This window comes from Spermophilus citellus (assembly GCF_964194105.1).
Source record: "Spermophilus citellus genome assembly, chromosome: 2".
Lineage (NCBI taxonomy): Eukaryota > Metazoa > Chordata > Mammalia > Rodentia > Sciuridae > Spermophilus > Spermophilus citellus.
This window is the reverse complement of record NC_138183.1, coordinates 64,100,681-64,126,269: the sequence shown is the minus strand read 5'-3', so window position 1 is coordinate 64,126,269 and position 25,589 is coordinate 64,100,681. Positions and strand designations below refer to the sequence as shown.

At 37.6% G+C, this 25,589-nt stretch overlaps 1 protein-coding gene across 13 annotated transcripts in view; it reads left to right on the top strand.

The window, feature by feature from the left end:
* Window positions 1-25,589, top strand: part of KDM4C (lysine demethylase 4C) — a 401,867-nt gene that overhangs the window by 69,880 nt on the left and 306,398 nt on the right. For 12 of the 13 annotated variants that reach the window (XR_014020688.1, XR_014020689.1, XR_014020690.1 and 9 more), the window contains one exon: window positions 20,275-20,468. Coding sequence is in view for 9 of the 13 variants with exons in the window: in XM_081282627.1 (XP_081138753.1) it covers window positions 20,275-20,468 (194 nt within the window). In the remaining 4 variants the exon portion in view is untranslated. Of the gene's footprint in view, window positions 1-20,274; window positions 20,469-25,589 lie in introns of those variants that run through there. The other variant, XM_081282631.1, reaches the window with a different exon arrangement.

Sequence of the window (25,589 nt, the reverse complement as noted above, 5' to 3'; positions counted from 1 at the left end):
CTGGGATTATAGGTGTGCTTCACTGCCTGGAGATGGCTGGATTCTTACATGTGCTTATCTCCTCCTCCTCCTCCCTCCTCCTCCCTCCTCCTCCTCCCTCCTCCTCTCCCCTCCTCCTCCCTCCTTCTTCTCCCTCCTTTTTCCTTCTTCCTTCTTCTTCTTTCTTCTTCTTTTTTTTTTTTTTTTTTTTTTTTTTTGAGTTTTGGGGCCTTGTGCATTGTTAGGCCAAATGCTCTAACTCTGAACCAGATCCCAGTCCTTTTGAAATTTTATTTTGAGACAGGGTCTCACTAAATTGCTCAGAAGGCTTGAATTTGAGATCCTCCCCCGTTAGTCTATGGAATCTCTTGTGATGTCACACATTATGTAGCCTCTGGAAATGCCCCTCACACTCTGATGTCATAGATTGTCTGATAGGATTTTCATGTTGTGCACATGGTATCCAGATAACCTTGAAAATCGTTGCTGTAAGAGAATTAGCAAAAGAAGATTTCTCTGAAGTCACTGTACATAGATAATGCACAAAGTGTGAGGTAAGAATGGTGTTCTAGCATCTTTTGACCTTCAGTTAACTGCGCTTCCTGTTATCTTACCTAGAAACTAGTCTCATTTGGAGACAGCAGTTCTCAAATTGGAAGTCATGGAGTTCTTTGGTGGGGCATCCTGTCATGTATTCTGTCAGATACATCAGGCAAAATTTTATAAGCAGAACATGTTTAAATATGAACTCATGCCTGTGCACTTCAATATTTTAAATTATTTTTATTTAATAATGATTTGCTAGCCTATTTATTACTTTTATCATTTTGAGTTAATTTTATTAAGGGATAAGTTAAAGTTAAAAAGATAGTGTCAGATCTTAAGATGAAAACTTAATTGCCTTATACTATGTATTTTTCATTGAGTTTGGGGAAAAATTTTTTTTTTCCTTTTTTGCTATTTCTAAGCTGGTTGAATGGTGGGTGAGAGTCTTTTGTCTCCCATTTTTTTTCAGTCTATATCTCCATTTTTAAAGGAAAAATTACATTTTTCTTAATGTAAATAGTTAATATTTAAAAATTGGAAATTATATTAGAGATGAAACTAAAATAATTCATGGAAGCATTCAGAGACAACCGCCAGAATCGATTGCAAATTTCTTCCCAGTGAATATTTTTTGAATTTAAGAAAAATTAAGAAAAAACATTTTTTGTATACTAGTCATTGAACTGAAGGATGTTTTGCCAGTGAACTACATCTCTAGTCCTTTTTACTTTTTATTTTGAGACAGGGTTTCACTAATTTGCTGAGGACCTCATGAGTGAGGTACTTACTTTGAACTTGCCTTGAATTTGGCAATTCTCCTGACTCAGACTCCTGAGTGTCTGGGATTACAGGCATGTGGGACTGTGCCTCACAGTAATTGTATTTTTGTTTTAAAGTTTTTTCCTACATTTTTAGTTGGTGCATTATAGTTGTACATAAGGATGGGATTTCTTGTTACATACTAGTACCTGCACACAATTAAACAATATAATTTGGCCAGTTTAGCATGTAATTAATTGTATTTTTCAAAACAGATGAGGGTAGGTTTTGTTTTCTTTTTTTCTTTTGCTCTCATTTGAATACATTGTGAATACCTTTCCTTGATAATAACCATTCTTCAATGTGATGATTGAAAGTTGATCTTGTTTTGTTTTTATTGGTGTCAGGATGGTTTTCGCTGGTGGAGGAAAGCAGAAACATAAACCATGAAGAGGGATTCAGGTGGGAGGTGGAGGCAGGAAGGGTATGTTTGTTCCTTGTTTATGTCCAAAAGCATGGGGCCTGGAATACTTCATACATAGTGGGGTGACCAGATCACTACTAACCTGACAGAATAGCAGCTGGCCATAGATACTGACTGACCTCTTATTTGACCCATGTATTTCCATCAGAACAATGCTGACTTTGGCATCAGAGTCTTCCTCTGTAAAGGGAAGAGGTTGAATTAGCTACTCTCTGAGGTTCCTCCCAGTTTAAAAATGTTTGTTTTGTACTAGGCAACATTTCTTTAAGGTGAACTCAACTTTGATAGTGAATTTTTGTAAGTTCTATATTTCTTGTATTATAATTTTGTAAAGAGCCCCTTTACAATAAATACATTGCCTGAGGTTTGGTTATCTTTTTATATGAAGATTTTGGTTTTAATGACATCTAGCCTGTGGATGACAATTTTTTTCCTCTTTCTATAACGGGATAACTTAAATGCCTTCATCCACCAGATGGTGCTCTTGGACAAGAAATTAATCTAAGGCTGTGAGTTTCTACATAATGTGAAACAGTTTAAATTGTTTCAGTCATCAGGAGAGTTTTTTTTTTAAAATTTTATATATTTATCATGTTATGATACCATTTATCCTGAAATAAAAAAACTTGAAGGCAGAACACTAGCTCTGTAAATTTCATGTGCAAGGCAAATATATTATCATCCTAGATAAGTTTTGGTGCAGAGGGAACTCTATTGGCCTGTGGAATTGTAACTTTCAGATTATGTGAAGTATGCCTTATCTGCTAGTATATTATGGCTGCTTTGTAGTGAGTGAAATGTTAGCCTACATGACTCTGAATTATGCCAGGGGAGATGAAGATAGTGCTAACTGATGTTGCATTCTGAATGTTCTATCAGTTCCAGAACCTCTGTTAGAATCATGAATGTATTTGCTATGAACACATTCCTGGTATAACTATAGATAAGTTTTTCTGAGGCATTTAGTTAGGAATGGAAACACTGTCTTTTTATTTCTTTAAACATTTTCATAGTCTTTACTTTCTCTCTGTTATCAGATGATATTGGATTGTTTTCCAAAGAGTGTCCATGTGTCCTGATTGTAGTGCGTGCCCTGCCCTACCCACCTTAGAGCCCCAGCCCCCCCCATTGCTGGGGATTTAACCCAGGACTTCACACATGCTAGGCAAGTGCTCTGCTACTGAGACCTAGTGTATATGCATTTTAAAGATACCTGTATTAAAATATGATTTGCATAATACAGAATTTACTAATCTTGAGTATATAATTCAGTTATTTTTGTGCATTGACAGTCCAGATTCAGAGAATTTCCATAGCTCTAAGAGCTTCCTCATCCTTATCTATGTCATTCTCTTCTGCACTTAATATTCACCTTATTGCTTGTCAGTCTTATGCCTATCAAATACCTTGGGTGAATTTGCATTTCTCTGATTACAGATGATTTAGAGTGTCTTTTCATGTCTTTATTGATTATCTGGGTTTCTGCCTTTATGAAGTGATCTTTTTCCTATTAAGATTATTTGACTTTTTCTTCTTATTTGGATCTTTTTTTTTTTTTTTTTTTTTTTTTTTTTTGTATTATGGGTACCAAAACTGTGTTAGTTATATTATTTGTTGAATTATTTGCTCTAGTTAGGACTGTTTTTTTTTTGTCTCATTCTTTTAATGAAAAGAGCTTTTGGTTTGAATGTGATTTTACTAATCTCTTCTCATTGATTTATTTTTTAATTTTCATAACTCATCCCTCCTAGGGCTCTGAATAGATTATGTCTTCGAATTTTAAATGTGCTATCCTTAGTGTAGCTTAATTTACCTTTCAGCTTTCTACCTTATTGTCTTTCTGTGTCAGTACCTTAATTTTATCTTCTGATTTACTACTTCTCTTGCTTAATCCTTTTGTTGGGTTTTTAGTTTAATAATGTTTGTTTCTTTTCTCAAAGTCAGTCCCTTTTTCCAAATGGACTAGTCACTCCACATTTATTTTTTTTTACTTGCTTGTCTTTGTGATTCCAATTTTTATTTCTTTAAACATTTTCATATTCTTTAGTTTCTCTCTGACAGTTCAGTATTAGCAGTCCTTCTGGAAAAGGGTGGACTAAATGATTTGTTAGTTGTTTCTGCTAGCTTTCTCCATTGTTGGCTTGCCTCCCTGTGTGCACAATGATCTTTCCTTGTATGCTTAGCTTAATCTTAATTTGTGGAAAATTTCCAGAATCAAATGCAGAATATTTTTTTCTTCTAAGAGGATTGGAGTTGCTTCTGCCTGAGATCAGGGACTACATTAATCTCAAACCCTCAGTGGTCTTCCCTTTTATTCTGTCCCTCCTGCATCTTTTTTACCCCCATACTCACATTTACCTTTAAGGTAACAGTTTGTTTTTTTATATGGCCTTTTTTTGAGCAAGGGGCACAACTTGATTCTTTCAAAATTTGCTCTATGTTGCTTAATGTTAAGAATACTGGAAATAAAGAAAGCCCTACTATAAAATTATAGGTATTTGGTAAATAAAATGCAAAATAGGTCTGTCTTAAAAGTAAAGAGTTTAGAGAATGTAAGACATTTTTATGGAAAGGAAGAAGCAAGAAGAGCTATTCTGTCAAACATTGTAATTAACGTAAAAGAAAAGTGAATTCCATATGGATTTATTTTATTCTTTTATATATAAAGATCTTGAGGAAATCTCTTAGTTTATTCAAAGCATGGGCCATTGCTTTTATTTTAGTTAATGAAAGAGTTTTCTTTTTATTATGGTATGTGGCACTGAAATTCAGGAGATACATGGGGCTTATAGCTTTGTTTGGAAATCAGCCAATCAAAGGAGTTGAGGATGAAGGCTGGGAATTGGGGAGAAAATGAAATGTGGGTTAAATGTTGATGTTGCCAAGGATGTAATGTAGAGAGAGTGATGGCAGTGAAGGGTGGAAAGCCATGAATAAGAATGACAGGCTAGGGGTTAGAATTAATTTTGGGGGACCAAGGGACATGTAGGCTCTTAGTCTTCTACTACATGGAAGGTACTGTAAAAGTATGGTTGGTATGAATTGTGTGTGTCAGTTTTCAATTATTTTCCTATGACTTCCCAGGCTTTTGTGTAAAGAAAATGAGAATACATCTCCTGAAATAAGTCAAATAGAATGGAGAAAATCTTGACTATTCTATGTCTTCAGTTGATGTGTTTCAGTGGGCATCTAGGACCCCTTTTGTATTCTCAGTGTTGATTCTGTAGCAGCTTCTCATTCTTAGGTGCAAATATTTTAGCTCTTGGAGAAAGCAGAGGGTGCTGTCAGGTTGCCCTTGGTGGCTCAAAGAATTATCATCTGTGGATTTGGCAGATGTACTTGACAAATGGCTAAATTCCATCACTGGCTCCTCTGCACTCTGCTGCCTTGAAGAGGCTCCTCTTACACAGTTTTGTTCCGGGCAGAACGGGATCCTGCTTATTCTGACGTTGGCTATTCAGTTTTCACATTTACTAAGTCTTAGTAGTTTTCCATCTTTCTTTCTTTGGCTCTCATTGGCTCCTTCCAAGGAGCACATCAGGAAATGAAGAGCTAAACAATAAAATAAGTTGCAAACTCTTTGTACAAAGTGATGGCACAGGGGGATAAATTATATATACAGAGTGAATTCCTGTGAGATTTATGCTTCTTGTATAATCTTAGATCACTTACTGAACACATTTATGGAGTACCTGACATAGCTGTTTAGTGTTGGGCAAATATGTGATTAGTTTTAATGTAGTTTCTCTGCCCTAAGCTCAATTCTGTATTTAGAACCTGTCTTAAACTCCTGCTTCCTTTATTCCTTTTAAATTATTGTTAACAGATGTGAACACTTTAATGCCTACTACCTTTTTGCATATATGGCCACAGATGTATTTTGTTTGATAAACATAGTTTTAAAAATTAGTTAATGTCACCTAATATTTGAATTTTGGGCTTAACTTAAAAATTTGGAAGATCTGGCAGAGTCTGAGTGAGTGTAGTAGATAGGAACTGAGTATTAACTGTCCCCTTTAGGCAGGATAGTACATGGTCTCCAGATATTCCTCTACCACCTTTATTGACACTTCCTTGCTGGTTCCCCTTGTGATGTTACTTGCATGGCTCTTTGGGCCATGTCAGTTTACAACTTATTTTATTGTTTAGCTCTTCACTTCCGGATGTGCTCTTTGGAACATGATGTTGTTGGAACATAATGTTTGGAAACACCAAATTGAGGTGTGGTGGGCTGTGAACTCCAGGGGAGATTGATTATTCAAAGAAGCTGTGTTTTTTTTTTTTAATTCTAAATTTTTAAATTATACGAAACATTAGAATTCATTTGACATAATTAGCATGGAATGTAATTTGTTCTAAGTCCCCAGTACTTCCTCTTTTCCTCCCTTCTTCCTTCATTCCCTTTCTTCTACTATACTGATCTTTCTATTATTTACTCATAATTATTTTTAAAATTAGTGTCTTGTGGATGTGCATGATGATGAAATTCACTGTGGTATAATCACATATGTAAATAGGAAAGTTAGGTTAGATTCATTGCTTTGGTCTTTTTTTGAAATAAAAATTTAGACAAATTTTCAATTTTTTTTTTTTTTGTACCAAGGATTGAACTTAGGGGCTCTCAACCAATGAGCCACATCTTCAGCCCTATTTTGTATTTCATTTAGAGAAAGGGACTCACTGAGTTGGCTTAGTGCCTCACCATTGCTGAGGCTGGCTTTGAACTTAATATCCTCCAGTCTCAGCCTCCCACGCCACTGGGATTACAGGTGTGTGCCACTGCACTCAACTCAAAACATTTTTACTTGTACTTGGAAATTCTGTCTTTGCAACTCTTCTCTGAGAAAGGCAAGTCTGAGTTTATGTATTATTAAGAGACCTTAAGACCCCACTTCTGATGCATAGAACATGTTGCCTTGAAAATAGATCCAGTGAGAATTAGGCCTTTACAATGGGCCTTATAAGGTCTGTCTTGGCTTGTTTGACTGCCTGGAACCCTGGTAACAGCTCTGCAAAGTTGAATCATTGAGAAAAATCTCAGATTCTATAACTGGTAAGTGGTGGAGCCAGCACTTGGTCAGAGAACTTTCACCTCACCTCTAGTTTACCATGTTGCTCTTCTGGTTACTTGTTATTGTTTTATAATCAAATTCCTCATCCCATTTTAGTATTTGCTGAGTGAGAACAGAAAGAATATATCTGTTAAACATGATTTGTATGTTTAATTCTCTAGCTTTTATATTAAAAGAAGGGGCTGGGGATGTGGCTCAAGCGATAGTGCACTCGCCTGGCATGTGCGGGGCGCTGGGTTCGATCATCAGCACTACATAAAAATAAAGATGTTGTGCCCACCGAAAACTAAAAATAAATATTAAAAAATTTCTCTTTTTTTTAAAAAAGAAGTCTTTTTGTAGTCTTTGATAGATATATCATCATTTTTTTTTTTTGGTAAGAATTTTTGTTGTTCTAGATGGACACAATATCTTTATTTATTTTTATTTGGTGGTGATGACTGAATCCAGTGCCTCGTATTTGCTAGGTAAGTGCTTCACCACTGAGCCACAACCTCAGCCCCGTATCATCATTTTTATGTCTTTATTTCTTAGAAACCCATTTTGTATTTATTAGTTTTGATTTGCATTTCCCTGATGGCTAGAGATGTTGAACATTTTTTTCATTTATTTATTGGCCTTTGTGTTTTTTCCATTGAGAAGTTTCTTTAGTAGTTTTAAGAAATTTGTTGGGCTTGGAATGTGGCTCAAGTGGTAGCACACTCGCCTGGCATGTTTGAGGCACTGGGTTCAAAATTCTCAGCACCACATAAAAATAAAATAAAGATATTGTGTCCATCAAAAAACTAAAAAATAAATATTAAAAAATTTGTTCATGTCTTTTCTTATTTTAGCTGTTTTTTCTCTTCATTTATGTGTGTGTGTGTGTGTGTGTGTGTGTGTGTGTGTGTGTGTGTTTTGGATAATGGGATTGAATCCAGGGATAATTTACCTCTAATCTACATCCCCAGCCATTTATTTTATTTTATTTTGAGACAAGTTCTAAATTGCTTAGAACCTTGCTAAGTTGATAAGTCTGGCTTCAAACTTGTGATCTTTCTGTCTCAGCCTCCTGAATTGCTGGGATTATAGGGACGTGCCAACGTGTCTGACTTATGAGTACCTTTTTTTTTTATTGTTTTGGTTTACACTATCTCTATTTTTTTTAAAAGAGCTTTTTTAGTTATGCATAGTAGTTGGGTTTATCCCCCAAAGCTCATACATGCATGGAATTTGATTTCAATTCACAATTCCCCCTTATCCCTCCTGTCCTTCTTTCCCTTTTCTATTTTTCTTCTTACACTATATTTGACTTCCCTTCACTCATCTTGTAGTTTATATTTGTTTTGTTCTTTTTTTTTAAAGAAATATTTTATTAGTTGTTGATGGACCTTTATTTATTTATAAGTGGTGCTGAGAATTGAACCCAGTGCCCCATATGTGCCAGGCAAGCACTCTACCACTGAGCCACAACCCCAACCCCTTGATTGGCTCTTTCTACCTAGACACAAAGGTGAAGTTCCCTATCATATATTTATGCATTCACACAACATGATTTTTAAAAAATTCATTCAGTATTGCCTTCCCTTATACATCTCTCCACTCTACCTTTTGATCTCTTTCTTCTACGTTATTGATCTTCCCTTTATCTTTAACTTATCATATCCTTCCTTCCACCTCTCCATTATATTAGCATCCACATATGAGATAAAACATTCAACATTTGAGTTTCTAAGTTTGTCTTATTTCATTTAGCATGATATTCTCCATTTCCGTTAATTTACTGGCAAATGCCATAATTTCATTCACTTTTTTTTTGTGTGTGTATCGCACAATTTCTCCCCCCCCCCCGCATTTTAAAAATTGAGATCTTTGTATTTATTACTTTTTAAAATTTTATATATTTTAATTGGGTATATATGACAGCAGAATGTATTTTGACTCAATGTACACAATTTCAGCACGGCTTTTTATTTTTCTGATTGTACACGATGTAGTGCCACACCATATGTGCAGTCGTAGATACCTAGGGTGATAATGTCCATCTCATTCCACCATCTTTCCTGCCTCATTCCCCCTCCCCTCTCTTCCCCTTCCTTCCCTTTGCCGGATCAAAGTTCTTCCAATTTTTCCATGCTTCCCCCAAGATTTCTTAATCTGAGTTGATTCCATAATTTAGCTATTATGAATTGTGCTGCTATAAACATTGAAGTGGCTGTGTTGCTGTGGTATGTGGATTTTGAGATATTTTTGGAAAATACCCAAGAGTGGAATAGCTGAGTCATATGGTCCACCCCTAGTTTTTTGTGGACTGTTCAAACTGATTTCCAGAGTGGTTATAATAGTGCGCATTCCCACAATGTATAAGTAAGTGTTCCTTTCTCCCCACAACCTTGTCAGCATTTCTTGTTGTTTGTATTCTTGATCCTTGACATTCTGACTAGAGTGAGATGGAATATTAATGTAGTTTTGATTTGCATTTCCCTGATGGCTGGAGATGTTGAACATTTTTTCATTTATTTATTGGCCTTTGTGTTTTTTCCATTGAGAAGTTTCTGTTTATTTCTTCTGCCCATTTATTGATTGGGTTATTTTATTTATTTATTTATTCTGGATAGTACTCCCCTATCAGGAGTACTTGGCCAAGGTTTTTTTCCATTCTGTAGTCTTACTCTTCACACTTTGAATTGTGTCCTAGCTGTGCTGGAGCTGTTTAGTTTAATGGCATCCCACTTATTGATTGTTGGTTTTATTTCTTGTGCTTTGGGGGTCTAGTTAAGGAAGTCTGTGTCAGTACCTATGTGATGGAGTGTTGACCCTGTGCTTTCTTCTCTCACTTGTAAGGTTTCTGGTCTAATTCCTAAGTCTTTGATTTATTTCATTTTGAGTTTTGTGCAGAGTGAATTGCAATGTGTTTTTAATTTACACAATCAAATTATATGTGTGAAATATGATAATAGATGTGAACATAATTCATCTACCCTCTTACACATTCTGGGTTCTGAAATGCATTCTCTGATGTGGTTCAGAATTACTTTTGTCTTATGTTTGGGCTGAGGCATGTAGTGTAGAGAACTATCTACTATAATGTTTCCTCTAATGTGTTGTTCTGCACAGTACTGTTTTTAACAGAATGTAAATGCATTATAATTTGACAAGTGTCCATTATAAATGGACAAGCATCTATTGTAAGATAATATTTGAGAAGTGTGGAGTTAAGCATAGTTAAATAAGATTCCAGAACCTTTAAGGCCTAAACAGTAGGGCGTCTTTGGGTTTCCTGTTAGCACTGTGACTATCTATATTTTATATATATTTTCTTTTTAGAGAGAGAGAGAAAATATATATTTTTTTAATATTTATTTTTTAGTTTTCGGCGGACACAACATCTTTGTTTGTATGTGGTGCTGAGGATTGGACCCAGGCCGAACGCATGCCAGGCAAGTGTGCTACCGCTTGAGCCACATCCCCAGCCCAACACTGTGACTATCTAATAGGAGGATAAAATGAGGCCAAAAATGTTTGATCACAGCATCTGGTTTCATTGGAAATATTTTGGGGAACACTGGGCTTGTATGATGTTTGCACTATTCCTCCTTGTTTGTTAGAAATGGCTTATTGTTTGTTGAGGTTTCTATCATGTCATAATGCTGCAATGTGTACTTCAGTCTTCTGGTGACACTATAGAGGCAGTCACTATACAGGGAGTCCAGTGTGGCCTGCTTCTTAGCTGCTGCCGCCTTTGTTTTGGTCTTTAAGATTTACTTCTTTTGAACTGCCATGTGATTCCTGATAGGAGGAAGATACAGTGATGGAAAGTTTTCAGTTACTAATCATGGTCCAGTGGTGAGTGATTTCAGATAACAGATGCAGGACTGGGTGATTAGGGTGAAGGGTGTTGGGCATGGGGAGAGACATCCCCTGGAGGTCAAGAGAGTTGTAAATGCTGACCCCCACACCTGCTGAATATCTTGAGGAAGAGCTTTGTTGGGTAGGGATGGAATGTGGGAAGAGGCATTTGTTTGAGGGCTTGGACTGGTATTCAGACTCCCTGGAAAGTGAACCCTTTGACCTATTTTGACTATTGTGGGGGCTTGTTTGTAGTTGGGGACTTTCTGGAGACTCCTTTTAATCAAACCCAGTCTACTACTACTCCTCAAGTGAAGTTTGCATTATAGGCTTTGAAGTGTTTGTGTGTACCCCTGAGTGGCAAGAATGTCACAGCTTGTATGTGTTTGCCACCCCTAAATTTTAGCTCCTCACTTCTTTTTGACAACTGATGCTGTGAGATAAGTATCAGAGCTGGAAGCATAGAGTTGTTAAATGAAGGTATAGGAGTCAGTTAATTGTTATTGCCTATACTAGCCCGGGGTATTAATTTCTTCATTTGAGAATATTACCAGTTTTATAGGATTGTTTTGAATATGTGTTTTGTAAAGAGGTGCACAGTTCAGGTAAGTGATAAGCCAGCTTTACTCCTCGTTTTCACATGTGAAGGGGACCTGGGTCTCTTTAGAAGAACCTTTGTGGACTTGGTCTTTGGGGGCAGTTACCCAAGTTAGTTAATAGTGGAGAACAAAAATTGGAGACAAAATTTTATTTAATTTTTATTTTATTAAATTTTTAGAGCTTTATGGTTATTTTTAGTAGTTGGGTTCATCCTGACAGACTCATACATGCATGGAAAATTGACTGTGGTTCATGATTATGCTGGAGAAGAAAATTTGAAACAATAAGATTTCTTTCTCTTTGTCAATATTGACTATCTTAATATTTGCATAACTCTGTAATTGAAATTTTAAGATTGTTTATTTTAGCAAAATAAATTATGTTTCAGGGGCTGGGGATGTGGCTCAAGCGGTAGTGCGCTCGCCTGGCATGCATGCGGCCCGGGTTCGATCCTCAGCACCACATACAAACAAAGATGTTGTGTCCGCCGAGAACTAAAAAATAAATATTAAAAAATTCTCTCTCTCTCTCTCTCTCTCTCTCTCTCTCTCTCTCTCTCTCTCTAAAAAAGAAAACTTAAAAAAAATTATGTTTCAGCATTATGGCAACCTTGCCTTGCCCAGAAGAAACTGCTGCAGCAGGTGGGTTATTTGCCCATCATTGGGGAAAACGTCAGCACTGAACTTCAAAGCTTTTTTTTTTTTAATCACTTCTCACATGTTTGATAGTGGCTTTTGGGAAGCTTTCTGGCAAGATTTACTAGAAAATAGTAGAGTATTTATTACCTCAGTTTTAAGAATTTATGTTTTTATTTTCCAGAGGTTGTGTATCCATTGGTTTATTTTTAATTTTTAATTTTTGTCCTACTGGGGATTGAACTGGGGTGGGGGGGTATTAACCACTGAACCACATCTAAAGCCCCTTTTTATATTTTTTTCTCTTCAACTCTAAGGTTACTGTTTAATTGAAGGATCACTATAAGTACATTAATCTTTGGTTTTGAATACTGCAATTTAAAAAAAATAGCATGTAGTTTTTAGGAAATGATATCACTTGCTACATGGATGAGGGATGACAGAAGATAACTTCTATTACTGGTTTCTTGAGATGATGTTCGGTATTGAATGTGACTTTTAAACTAATGTATAGAAAAGAAACAAACAAGAAAATTTAGCCTCTCAAAACAAAATGGTATGCCAAAGACAGAAATCACACACTGGGTCACCTGCTTTGAAATAATTTTTTTTTTTGCTTTTCTTTTTTTTTTTTTTTTAATTGGTTGTTCAAAACATTACATAGTTCTTGATATATCATATTTCACACTTTGATTCAAGTGGGTTATGAACTCCCATTTTTACCCCGTATACAGATTGCAGAGTCACATCAGTTACACTTACATATTGACATACTCATGTCTGTTGTATTCTGTTGCCTTTCCTATCCTCTACTATCTCCCCTTCCCTCCCCTCCCCTCTTCTCTCTCTACCCCCTCTACTGTAATTCATTTTTCCCCCTTGTATTATTTTTCCCTTTCCCCTCACTTCCTCTTGTATGTAATTTTGTATAACCCTAAGGGTCTCCCTCCATTTCCAAGCAATTTCCCTTCTCTCTCCCTGTCCCTCCAACCTCTCATCCCTGTTTAATGTTAGTCATCTTCTCATGCTCTTCTTCCCTACTCTGTTCTTAGTTATTCTCCTTATATCAAAGAAGACATTTGGCATTTGTTTTTTAGGGATTGGCTAGCTTCACTTAGCATAATCTGCTCTAATGCCATCCATTTCCCTCCAAATTCTATAATTTTGTCATTTTTTAATGCAGAGTAATACACCATTGTGTATAAATGCCACATTTTTTTTATCCATTCGTCTATTGAAGGGCATCTAGGTTGCTTCCATAGTCTTGCTATTGTGAATTGTACTGCTATGAACATCGATGTAGCAGTGTCCCTGTAGCATGCTGTTTTTAGGTCTTCAGGGAATAGACCCAGAAGGGGAATAGCTGGATCCAATGGTGGTTCCATTCCCAGCTTTCCAAGAAATCTCCATACTGCTTTCCAAATTGGTTGCACCAATTTGCAGTCCCACCAACAATGTACAAGTGTACCCTTTTCCCCACATCCTCGCCAGCACTTGTTGTTGTTTGACTTCATAATGGCTGCCAATCTTACTGGAGTGAGATGATATCTTAGGGTGGTTTTGATTTGTTTCTCTGACTGCTAGAGATGGTGAGCATTTTTTCATGTACTTGTTGATTGATTGTATGTCCTCCTCTGAGAAGTGTCTGTTTAGGTCCTTGGCCCATTTGTTGATTGAGTTATTTGTTATCTTATTGTCTAATTTTTTGAGTTCTTTATGTACTCTGGATATTAGGGCTCTATCTGAAGTGTGAGGAGTAAAGATTTGTTCCCATGATATAGGCTCCCTATTTACCTCTCTTATTGTTTCTTTTGCTGAGAAAAAACTTTTTAGTTTGAGCAAGTCCCATTTGTTGATTCTAGATATTAATTCTTGTGCTATGGGTGTCCTATTAAGGAATTTGGAGCCCGACCCCACAGTATGTAGGTCGTAGCCAACTTTTTCTTCTATCAGATGCCTTGTCTCTGGTTTGATATCAAGCTCCTTGATCCATTTTGAGTTAACTTTTGTGCATGGCGAGAGAAAGGGATTCAGTTTCATTTTGTTGCATATGGATTTCCAGTTTTCCCAGCACCATTTGTTGAAGATGCTATCCTTCCTCCATTGCATGCTTTTAGCCCCTTTATCAAATATAAGAAAGTTAGTTTTGTGGGTTGGTTTCTGTGTCCTCTATTCTGTACCATTGGTCCACCCCCCTGTTTTGGTACCAATACCATGCTGTTTTTGTTACTCTTGCTCTGTAGTATAGTTTGAAGTCTGGTATCGCTATACCACCTGATTCACACTTCCTGCTTAGCATTGTTTTTGCTATTCTGGGTCTTTTATTTTTCCATATGAATTTCATGATTGCTTTCTCTATTTCTACAAGAAATGCCATTGGGATTTTGATTGGCATTGCATTAAACCTATAGAGAACTTTTGGTAATATCGCCATTTTGATGATGTGAGTTCTGCCTATCCATGAACAGGGTATATTTTTCCATCTTCTAAGATCTTCTTCAATTTCTCTCTTTAGGGTTCTGTAGTTTTCATTGTATAAGTCTTTTACCTCTTTTGTTAGGTTGATTCCCAAGTATTTTATTATTTTTGAGGATATTGTGAATGGAGTGGTTGTCCTCATTTCCATTTCAGAGGGTTTGTCGCTGGTATACAGGAATGCCTTTGATTTATGCATGTTGATTTTATATCCTGCCACTTTGCTGAATTCATTTATTAGCTCTAATAGTTTTTTTGTAGACCCTTTTGGGTCTGCTAGGTATAGAATCATGTCATCTGCAAATAGTGATAATTTAAGTTCTTCTTTTCCTATTTTTATGCCTTTAATTTCTTTCGTCTGTCTAATTGCTCTGGCCAGTGTTTCGAGAACTATGTTGAACAGAAGTGGTGAGAGAGGGCATCCCTGTCTTGTTCCAGATTTTAGAGGGAATGCCTTCAATTTTTCTCCATTCAGAATGATGCTAGCCTGGGGCTTAGCGTAGATTGCTTGTACAATGTTGAGGTATGTTCCTGTTATCCCTATTTTTTCGAGAGTTTTGAACAAAAAGGGATGCTGTACTTTGTCAAATGCTTTCTCTGCGTCTATCGAGATGATCATATGGTTTTTATTTTTAAGTCTGTTGATGTGGTGGATAACATTTATTGATTTCCGTATATTGAACCAGCCTTGCATCTCAGGGATGAATCCTACTTGATCATGGTGTACAGTTTTTTTGATATGATTTTGTATCCGATTCGCCAGAATTTTATTGAGGACTTTTGCGTCTAGGTTCATTAGAGATATAGGTCTGTAGTTTTCTTTCTTTGAAGTGTCTTTGTCTGGTTTAGGAATCAGGGTGATGTTGGCCTCGTAGAATGAATTTGGAAGTTCTCCCTCTTTTTCTATTTCCTGAAATAGCTTGAAAAGTATTGGTATTAGTTCCTCTTTAAAGGTTTTGTAAAACTCTGCTGTATACCCATCCGGTCCTGGGCTTTTCTTAGTTGGTAATCTTTTGATGGTTTCTTCTATTTCCTCAATTGATATTGGTCTGTTTAGGTTGTCTATATCCTCCTGTCTCAATCTGGGCAGATCATATGACTTAAGAAATTTATCGATGCCTTCACTATCTTCTATTTTATTGGAGTATAAGGATTCAAAATAATTTCTGATTATCTTCTGTATTTCTGAAGTGTCTGTTGTGATATTGTCTTTTTCATCCTGTATGCTAGTAATTTGAGTTCTCTCTCTTCTTCTCTTCGTTAGCATGGCTAAGGGTCTGTCGATCTTATTTATTTTTTTAAAGAACCAACTTTTAGTTTTATCAATTTTTTCAATTGTTTCTTTTGTTTCGATTTCATTAATTTCAGCTCTGATTTTAATTATTTCTTGCCTTCTACTTCTTTTGCTGTTATTTTGCTCTTCTTTTTCTAGGATTTTTGAGATGAAGTATGAGATCATTTATTTGTTGGTTTTTTCTTTTTTTAAGGAATGAACTCCATGCAATGAATTTTCCTCTTAGAACTGCTTTCAGTGTGTCCCATAGATTACGATATGTTGTGTCTGTGTTTTCATTTATCTCTAAGAATTTTTTAATTTCCTCCTTAATGTTTTCTATAACCCATTTATCATTCAGTAACCTATTGTTCATTCTCCAAGTGATGCATGATTTTTCCTTCCTTCTTTTATCGTTGATTTTCAGTTTCATTCCATTATGGTCAGATAAGATGCATGGTATTATCTCTACTCCTTTATATTGTCTAAGAGTTGCCCTGTGACATAATATATGATCTATTTTTGAGAAGGATCCATGTGCTGCTGAGAAAAAAGTGTAACTGCTTGATGTTGGGTGTTATATTCTATATATGTCAATTAAGTCTAGGTTGTTAATTGTGTTATTGAGTTCTATAGTTTCCTTATTCAACTTTTGTTTGGAAGATCTGTCCAGTGGTGAGAGAGGTGTGTTGAAGTCTCCCATGATTATTGTGTTGTGGTCTATTAGACTCTTGAACTTGAGAAGAGTTTGTTTGATGAACATAGCTGCACCATTTTTTGGGGCATATATATTTATGATTGTTATGTCTTGTTGGTGTATGGTTCCCTTGAGCAGTATGTAGTGTCCCTCTTTATCCCTTTTGATTAACTTTGGCTTGGAATCTATTTTATTTGATATGAGTATGGACACTCCTGCTTGTTTCCGAAGTCCATATGAGTGATATGATTTTTCCCAACCTTTCACCTTCAGTCTATGTATGTCTTTTCCTATCAAATGCGTCTCCTGTAGGCAGCATATTGTTGGGTCATGTTTTGTGATCCATTCTACTAGCCTGTGTCTCTTAATTGGTGAGTTTAAGCCATTAACATTTAGGGTTATTATTGAGATATGGGTTATCCTTCCAGCCATATTTGTTTATTTATGTTACTGTATATGGTTTGTTTTCCTCTTTGATTATTTTCCCCACTTTACTGTCCTACTTCCCACTGTTGGTTTTCATTGTTATTTTCCATTTCCTCTTCCTGTAACGTTTTGCTGAGGATTTTTTGGAGAGATGGTTTTCTAGCTGCAAATTCTTTTAACTTTTGTTTATCGTGGAAGGTTTTAATTTCATCTTCCATCTTGAAGCTTAATTTTGCTGGATACACAATTCTTGGTTGGAACCCATTTTCTTTCAGTGTTTGAAATATGTTATTCCAGGATCTTCTAGCTTTCAAAGTCTGTGTTGAGAGATCAGCTGTTATCCTGATTGGTTTACCCCTAAATGTAATCTGCTTCCTTTCTCTTGTAGCTTTTAAAATTCTCTCCTTATTCTGTATGTTGGGCATCTTCATTATAATGTGTCTAGGTGTGGATCTCTTATGATTATGCACATTCGGCATCCTTGTAGGCTTCTAGGATTTGGGATTCTGTTTCGTTCTTCAAGTCTGGGAAGTTTTCTCGAATTATTTCATGGAATAGATTGCTCATTCCTTTGGTTTGGAGCTCTGTGCCTTCCTGTATCCCAATGACTCTTAAGTTTGGTCTTTTAATGTTATCCCATATTTCTTGGATGTTCTGCTCATGGTTTCTTAACAGTCTTGCTGAGCTGTCTATGTTCTTTTCAAGTTGAAATACTTTGTCTTCATTGTCTGATGTTCTATCTTCTAAGTGCTCTACTCTGCTGGTAGTATTCTCAATTGAGTTTTTAAGTTGGTTTATTGCTTCCTGCCTTTCTAGGATTTCTGTTTGTTTGTTTTTTATAACCTCTATCTCCCTGTATAGTTGATCTTTTGCTTCCTGGATTTGTTTATGTATTTCATTGTTGAAGAGATCTTTCATTGTCTGATTTTGATGTCTAATGTCTTCCTTGAGACTCCAGATCATCTGAAGCATGTATCTCCTGAATTCTTTATCTGACATTCCATCTGCTGCAGATATTACCTCTTCTAATGTTGAGTTGACCTGCATTGCTTGTGGTCCTTTCTTTCCTTGTCTCTTCATACTGTTCGCATTTCTTTCTCCTTACTGAGACTGTTGTATTATTGAATTTTCCCCCTATATATTTGTATTATCTTGTGTAGTTGCAAAGTCTCCCGCGCAGGCGCGGGTAGGGGCTCTGCTCCTCCTCCAATTGGGGCACTGTGCCTACCACATCGGCAGGCTGCTGGGCCTGTTCTGCTGGTTGGTAGCAGGTCCGGCTACCTTGCAGGCGCGGGGGGAGGGCGCACACCTATTTGTATTTAGACAGTTACGCGAAATGAAGGACGTAATGCTTGGGATGAATGCTGGGGGGAAGGGGAAGGTAGGTGCTCTTGAAAAGAAAGAAGGAGAGGGAGATAGATAGCATAGAGCAGAATGGAAAGAGCAGTAAAACTTGGAAGGGGAGAGAGAGAGGGAAAAGGGAGAGAAAAAATTAAAATGAAATAGGAAATAAAATTAGGTCTTAGAGATCCATTTTCTTCTCTTCCCGTAGGCAAAGCTGTGCCCTCCGGGCTGAGATTTGCCCTCAGTGTGTCAACAGCAATCCCTGTAAGGCGGTTCCTGGGAGTCTCTCAATCCTGTTGGTCCAGAGCCGTTTCACTTCTACGGCCCCTCCTCCCCTTCCTCCTGCCAGCCAGCCAGGTCCTGCTCACCGGAGGCAGTTCCCCAAGGATTTGGTTACACTTTCAGCCCCACCGAGTGCTCTATTTCCCTAACTACTGAGCACTCTCGCTGTCATTCATCTAAGCCCCAGTGCTGTGGAGCTGTGGTCTGGGAGTCAATTGTTTAATTTTTTCCAGACCCCTTTGGTGGGCACACCTTCGGAATCTGGCAGCTAAGACCATTGGTGTCGCTGCTGGTGGTAATAGGAGTTGGGGGTCGAGGATCCCCTCTACTTCCCTCAGCCCCTACAGTCACAACCACACTGCTGGCGGTAGGAGGAGTTGGGGGTCTGGAGTGTCCTCTGTTTCCCTCCGCCCCTACCGTCACACCCTCTCAGTTCACGGTTGGGGGATTTGGGGGTGGGGAGTCTTCTCTGCTTCCCTCTGCCCCTACAGTCACGCCCTCGTCACTGGCAGTAGGGGGAGTTGGGGGTTGAGAGTCCTTTGGCCCTTATGGTCACGCCCACGGAGAGATTTTGAAGTTTCCCGGTTGTTTGTATCTGGTGTGGGTGGGAGTCACACACCTGCTAAAGTAGATTCCGCTGGGAAGGAATCTCTTTTGCCGAACTTTGGTGACTTCCCCTCTCTGCTATGGCGGGCCCCTGGCTCCTTGCCGGAGTGTCCGAAGGGAGGGGTGGAACTGGCTTGTCTCTGGTCTGACACAATCTCTGGTTTTAGTTCCCAGTTTGCTATTTCGTAAAGGGTTAGTTAGATTCCCTTCACGCTGTCTGGGGGTGGGGGAGCCGTTCGCCGGGTGGGCGGGGCTGTTAGTAGAGCTGGGAGGGCACTGGCTGTCTGCTGGGCAAGGCGGGGACACTTCTCGCTGCTCCGGGCCGCCGGGGGCTGCCTGTAGAGCCGGGCAGCTGCGGCCGCGTGGCTAAGATCCGGGTGGGCGGGGTGGCCGTTCGCTGAGCGAGAGCGGGGCCTCCCGGGACGGCTGGATGGTGGGTGCCGTCTGCGGGTTCGGGCCGAACGCGCCGCTCGGGGCCGCCGACCGCGCCGCTCGGGGCCGCCGGCCGCTTTCTGAAGCGGCTGGTGGCCGTGGGATTGTACCTCTGCGCCCGCTGGGGGGCTGCCTTTAGAGCCGGGCAGCTGCGGCTGCGTGGCTACGAGCCTGGCAGGCGTGGTGGCCGTTCGCAGAGCGAGAGCAGGGGCTCCCCGGGACGGCGGGATGGCGGGTGCCGTCTGGGGGTTCGGGCGGGCCACGCCCCTCTGGGCCGCCGGCCGCTTGCAGAAGCGGCTGGTGGCTGTGGGACTGGATATCCGCACCCATGTGGCCGGCCAAGATCCACTTGTCTGGGACAAACTGACACTTCTAATAAACCTACCAATTCCCGGCAGGTCCCCTCTTAACGGAAGTTTGCTAGAAGTTCCTCAGTAGGTAGACTGCCGCTGTTCTAATGGGTCTTTCTGATCCCGTTAATGTGGAGACATTGGAATCGCTGCTTCCTTGCCGACGGCCATGTTGGATCCCTGAAATAAGTTTTTATTAGAAGCAAGTGGGAAGTCGGGTCTCAAGTTCATTTCCATTTTGAATCAAGAAGTTACTTGTTATCATTTTATAAAAGTAGTTATGTAGAAGTTCATGATGTTGATAGTAATTTTGGATTAGCAGTAATGAATATACATATGTGGCTCTTGAATAATAATATATTTCATTTTTTTCTATGAATTAAAATATATTGTATAATGATTAGCTGGTGGTAGTTTTGAATACTAAATGTTATTTTTCTTAGTTTATTAACATTTGATTTCTCTTTCTTTCACTTCTTTCTCCAGGGTGTGGATGAATGGAACATAGCTCGTCTAAATACAGTCTTGGATGTGGTTGAAGAAGAGTGCGGTATTTCTATTGAGGGTGTAAATACCCCTTATCTTTATTTTGGAATGTGGAAAACCACATTTGCGTGGCACACCGAGGACATGGACCTCTACAGCATTAATTATCTCCACTTTGGGGAGCCCAAGTCTTGGCAAGTTCCTTGTTTAATATTCATTTACTTATGAGTTTTCAAATTTGCCCATTATGCATATATTGAAGAGCTTTCCTTCTTTCATTTGGTGGATTCAGATTTATGTGAGGCTTAAGGAAGTTTTTGGCTATAATGATTGTATTCCTTTCTGCCCAGGTTTTGTTGAGAAAGTTTAAATTCAGTGGTGACTTGTATATATAAAGTTTCTGCAGACCATTTTGAGGTCCATGGATTGATAGGTATTTTTAGTCTCAAATGATTTGTTAGGAATTTGTACTTATTTGAACATTTGTTGCAGGGTTTGTTGTAAAATCTAGTATGTGAGCTCCTGTATTCTGTAATTTGCTTAAGGAATCTGAAAAGTTAGTAGCAGAACTTTTCTGGAGATTTGTCAGAATTAAAGAGGACATTAATTTGAATTTTTAACATTGGGAGTTTGGATGAAGTCTCTGCTTTCTTATTTAGAATGATGATTGTTTTTTCTGTTCTTGGGAATAGACTGATGTTGACTCTTGATCACTTATGAAAGAATATTGTAGTCAAAGATAAGATTGATTGTAGAGACTATTGTCTTTGGGAAAGAGTTATCACTGCTCATAAGTAAGAATAATTGTTTTCATTAGTTAATATATATATTTTCAGTATTAGCTATTAAGCATATAGACTCCATTATATGCCTTAGGGGTAGATTTATATTATCACTATTATTTTTAACCTTGACCATTATGTATAATGATAAAACAATAAACAGCAGTGACTTATGACAACTCATCTACATTCTATTTTCTAGGATAACTACTCTAGGAAAAGAGTGGTATAAATGGCTCTGAGGGTATTTCCCAGTAGATCTTTGAAAGATTATATTAATGTAGGATAAATAATTTGGAGGTAAACTTTATTATTATTAAAATTCATTTTACAAAACTTTATATTTGAAGTGAGCTTTGAAAGGTGGTAGGAGTAATACAAAATCATATAAATACTGGAAAGCAGGCAGTAGATGTAGCAGAGCCTAGACTTGAGAGACCACCAACCAGGTCTCTAATATTTATTCTGCCACCAACATTTGTGGCTTTGCACAAACAACTGTACTTCTGGGAACCATTTCCTCACCTACGTTATCACAAGCTTAGGCAGAATGGCTTCCAGTACTCTTTGTGGTTTGTGATCAGACCCATATGAATATTTTCATTTGCTTAACCAAATGAGAGGGTGATGAGGTGATGATGCAAAGTTCTGTATGTATGTCTGCCTACGTGTGCACTGTTTTTCTTTTCTACCTTTACACTTTAAATTTTTTTGTTTTAATTAGTTATACATGACAGTAGAATGCATTTATGCACTTTGAAATATCATACATAGATTGAATATAGTTTTTCATTTTTCTGAGTGTACATGTTGCAAAATCATTGGTCATGTAATCACACACACACACACACACACACACACACACACACACACAGTAATAATGTCTGTTTCATTCTACTATCTTTCCTATCCTCATATTCCCTCCCCTCCCATCACTTCCCTCTACCTAATCTAAGGTAATGCTATTCTTCCCTAGTGTCCCCCGCCTTATTGTTAATTAACAACCTCATGTTAGAGAAAACATTTGGCCTTTGGTTTTGTGAGATTGGCTTATTTCACTTAGCCTGATATTCTTCAATTCCAACTCTTTACTGGAAAATGTCATAATTCCACTCTTCTTTAAAGCTCCGTAATATTCCATTGAGTAAATATACCATATTTTCTTTATCCATTCATCTATTGAGGGACACCTTGGTTAGTTCCATAGTCTAGCTATTGTGAATTGAGCTGCTATAAACATTGTTGTGGCTGTGTCACTATAATATGCTGATTTTAAGTCCTTTGGATATAACCCAAGGAGTGGGATAGTTGGGTCAAATGGTGGTTCCATTCCCAATTTTCTGAGGAATCTCCATACTGCTTTCCACAGTGGGTCTACCAATTTGCAGTCCCACCAGCAATATATGAGTGTACCCTTTTCACCACATCCTCATCAACATTTATTATTGCCTGTATTCTTGATGATTGCCATTCTGACAGGAGTGAGATGACATCTTAAGAGTAGTTTTGATTTGTATTTCTAATTGCTAGAGATATTGAACACTTTTTAATATATTTGTTGATCAGTTGTATTTCTTCTTCTGTGAAGATTTCATTCAGTTCCTTAGCCCATTTATTGATTGTGTTATTTGTTTTTTTGGAGTTAAGTTTTTGGAGTTCTTTATATATCCTAGAGATTAATGCTTTATTGTAGGTACATGTGGCAAAGGTTTTTCTCCCAATCTATAAGCTTTCTCCTCACGTTATCAATTGTTTCCTTTGATGAGAAGAAGCTTTTTAATTTGAATCCATCTTATTTATTGATTCTTGATTTTACTTCTTGTGCTTTAGGAGTCTTGTTAAGGAAGTCAGATTCTAGGCCAACATGGTGAAGATTTGGGCCTATTTTTTCTTCTATTAGGCACACGGTCTTTGTTCTAGTGCCTAAGTCTTTGATTCACTTTGAGTTGATTTTTTTTCAGGGTGAGAGATTGAGGTTTAATTTCATATTGCTACAGATGGACTTCCAGTTTTGCCAGCATCGTTTGTTAAATAGACTATCTTTTCTGTAGTGCATGTGTTTGGCACCCTTGTTTAGTATGAGATAACCATATTTATGTGGGTTTGTAGCTGTGTCCTCTATTCTGTACCATTGGTCTACAAGTCTATTTCAGTGACAATACCATGCTGTTTTTGTTACTATAGCTCTGTAGTATGGTTTAAGGTCTGGTATTGTGATGCCTCCTGCTTCACTTTTCTTGCTAAGGATTGCTTTAGCTATTCCAGGGCTTAACCCCCCACCCCAATGAATTTCATGATTGCCTTTTCTATTTCATTGGGATTTTAATAGGAATTGCATTAAATCTGTCTAACACTTTTGGTAGTATGGCCATTTTGACAATATTAATTCTCCCTATCTGGGAGCATAGGAGATCTTTTCATCTTCTGAGGTTTTCTTTAGTTTTAGTGTTCTGTAGTTTTCATTGTAGAGGTCTTTCACCTCCTTTGCTGGACTGATTCCCATGTATTTTATTTTATTTTATTTTTTTGAGGCGATTGTGAATGGAGTAGTTTTCCTAATTTCTCTTTTCAGTGGATTCATCACTGATGTATAGGGATGTGTTTGATTTATGGGTGTTGATTTTATATCCTGCTACTTTGCTGAATTCATTGTCTAGAAGTTTTCTGTTGGAATTTTTTGAATCTTCTAGATACAGAATTATGTCATCAGCAAAAAGGAATAGTTTTGAGTTCTACTTTACCTATTTGTATCCCTTTAATTTCTTCCTTTTGTCTAATTGTTCTGGCCAGAGTTTCAAGGATGATGTTGAATAGAAGTGGTGAAAGAGGATATCCTTGTGTTGTTCCAGTTTTTAGTGGGAATGCTTTCAATTTTTCTCCATTTAGAATGATGCTGGCCTTGGGTTTAGAATATATAATTTTTACAATGTTGTGATATGTTCCTACTATCCCTAGTTTTTCTACTGTTTTGAACATGAAGGTGTGCACTATTTTGTCAAATGCTTTTTCTGCATCTATTGAGATGATCATTTGATTCTTGTTTTTAAGTCTATTAATATGATGAATTACGTTTATTGATTTCCATATGTTAAACCAATCCTGCATCCCTGGGATGATGCCCACTTGATTGTGGTGCACTATGTTTTAAATATGTTTTTGTATGCGATTTGCCAGAATTTTATTGAGAATTTTTACATCTATGTTCATCAGGAATATTGGTCTGAGTTTTCTTTCCTTGATGTGTCTTTGTCTGGTTTTGGTATCAGGGTTATACTAGCCTCGTAGAATGAGTTTGGAAGGGTTTCCTTCTTTTCTATTTCATGAAGGACTTTGAGGAGTATTGGTGTTAATTCTTTTTTTAATGTTTTATAGAACTTGGATGAGAATCCATCTGGTTAGTTAACCTTTACTTTTCTCCTGTGGGTGACCTGTCTTGTGTTTCACATACCTGTCCCCTCAGTGTGTCGTCTTCTCTCTAGCCTTAGAAGCTGGCATTTAACCTCTTCTTCTTCCTTTTCTTCATTTTGACCATTAGACAACAAGTTCTGGATGTGACTACTTGTGATTTCCTCCTGAATTGGATAATGCTGATCTTTCTGTCTGGGTATACCTTAGATTGTGCAAGAAGACTCTCAACTATGTGTACTATGTGTTGCCCCTCACTTACACATGTATTTTTTTTTTTTTATCTTAGTAGTAATAATCATCTTCTCCTCCCTTTTCTTTCACTAACACCACTCTGCTACCTGCCTGCAGGTGCCTTGAAGTTGAGGTTCATGTTTTTCCACTCCTTTGAGTTGATATGTGACCCACAGGGCCTGGCTATAGGAGTGATTGCCCTGTAATAATTCTTATATAGAGTCAGGAAGGTATTAAATTATTTTATATCAGTCTGTTTAAGAACAGGCACAGAAACAGAACATTTTATAAAGAATCTTGTCTGAATTGTAACTATTGTGAATACCAAGTTTCCTGAGATTTTTATCACTGCATCAAGTACAGATCCAGGGGGAATCCTTGCAACATGTATTCTGTAGCCACTACATATAGTAGATTTGCTTAAAAAGTGTTCATGAACACAGGTTTGTATACAAGAGACTGTAGGAGCTGATGATGTATTTAAACATTTCTGGCATAAAGACTTAAAGGAAAAAGAATCCTTAGAGTAAACAGATAGAAAACTGGTTTGGCAGCCAGTGGTAAAGTATTTATTTTCTTGGAATGAATATTGACTTTGGAGCCAGAAGACCTGTTTTAAAATCCCAATCTGTCACTTACCAGCTGGATGACTTAGGGCAAATCACCATACTTCTTTCATCATGAGTTTCTTCAGCTGCCAAGTGGAGGCATGATTTATTCTCTGTCAATTTACAGTATTTCTAGGAAGGTTCAGGGATATGCGGAGTATAAAAGTGCTTGGAAAACTGGTAGGTACTATACCAATATTCATAATCCCTATTATTATTTTAATAACTTTATGAAAATGAATGATGTTTTTTTTTGGGGGGGGTCATAATGGTTTCTTGAAGTCTG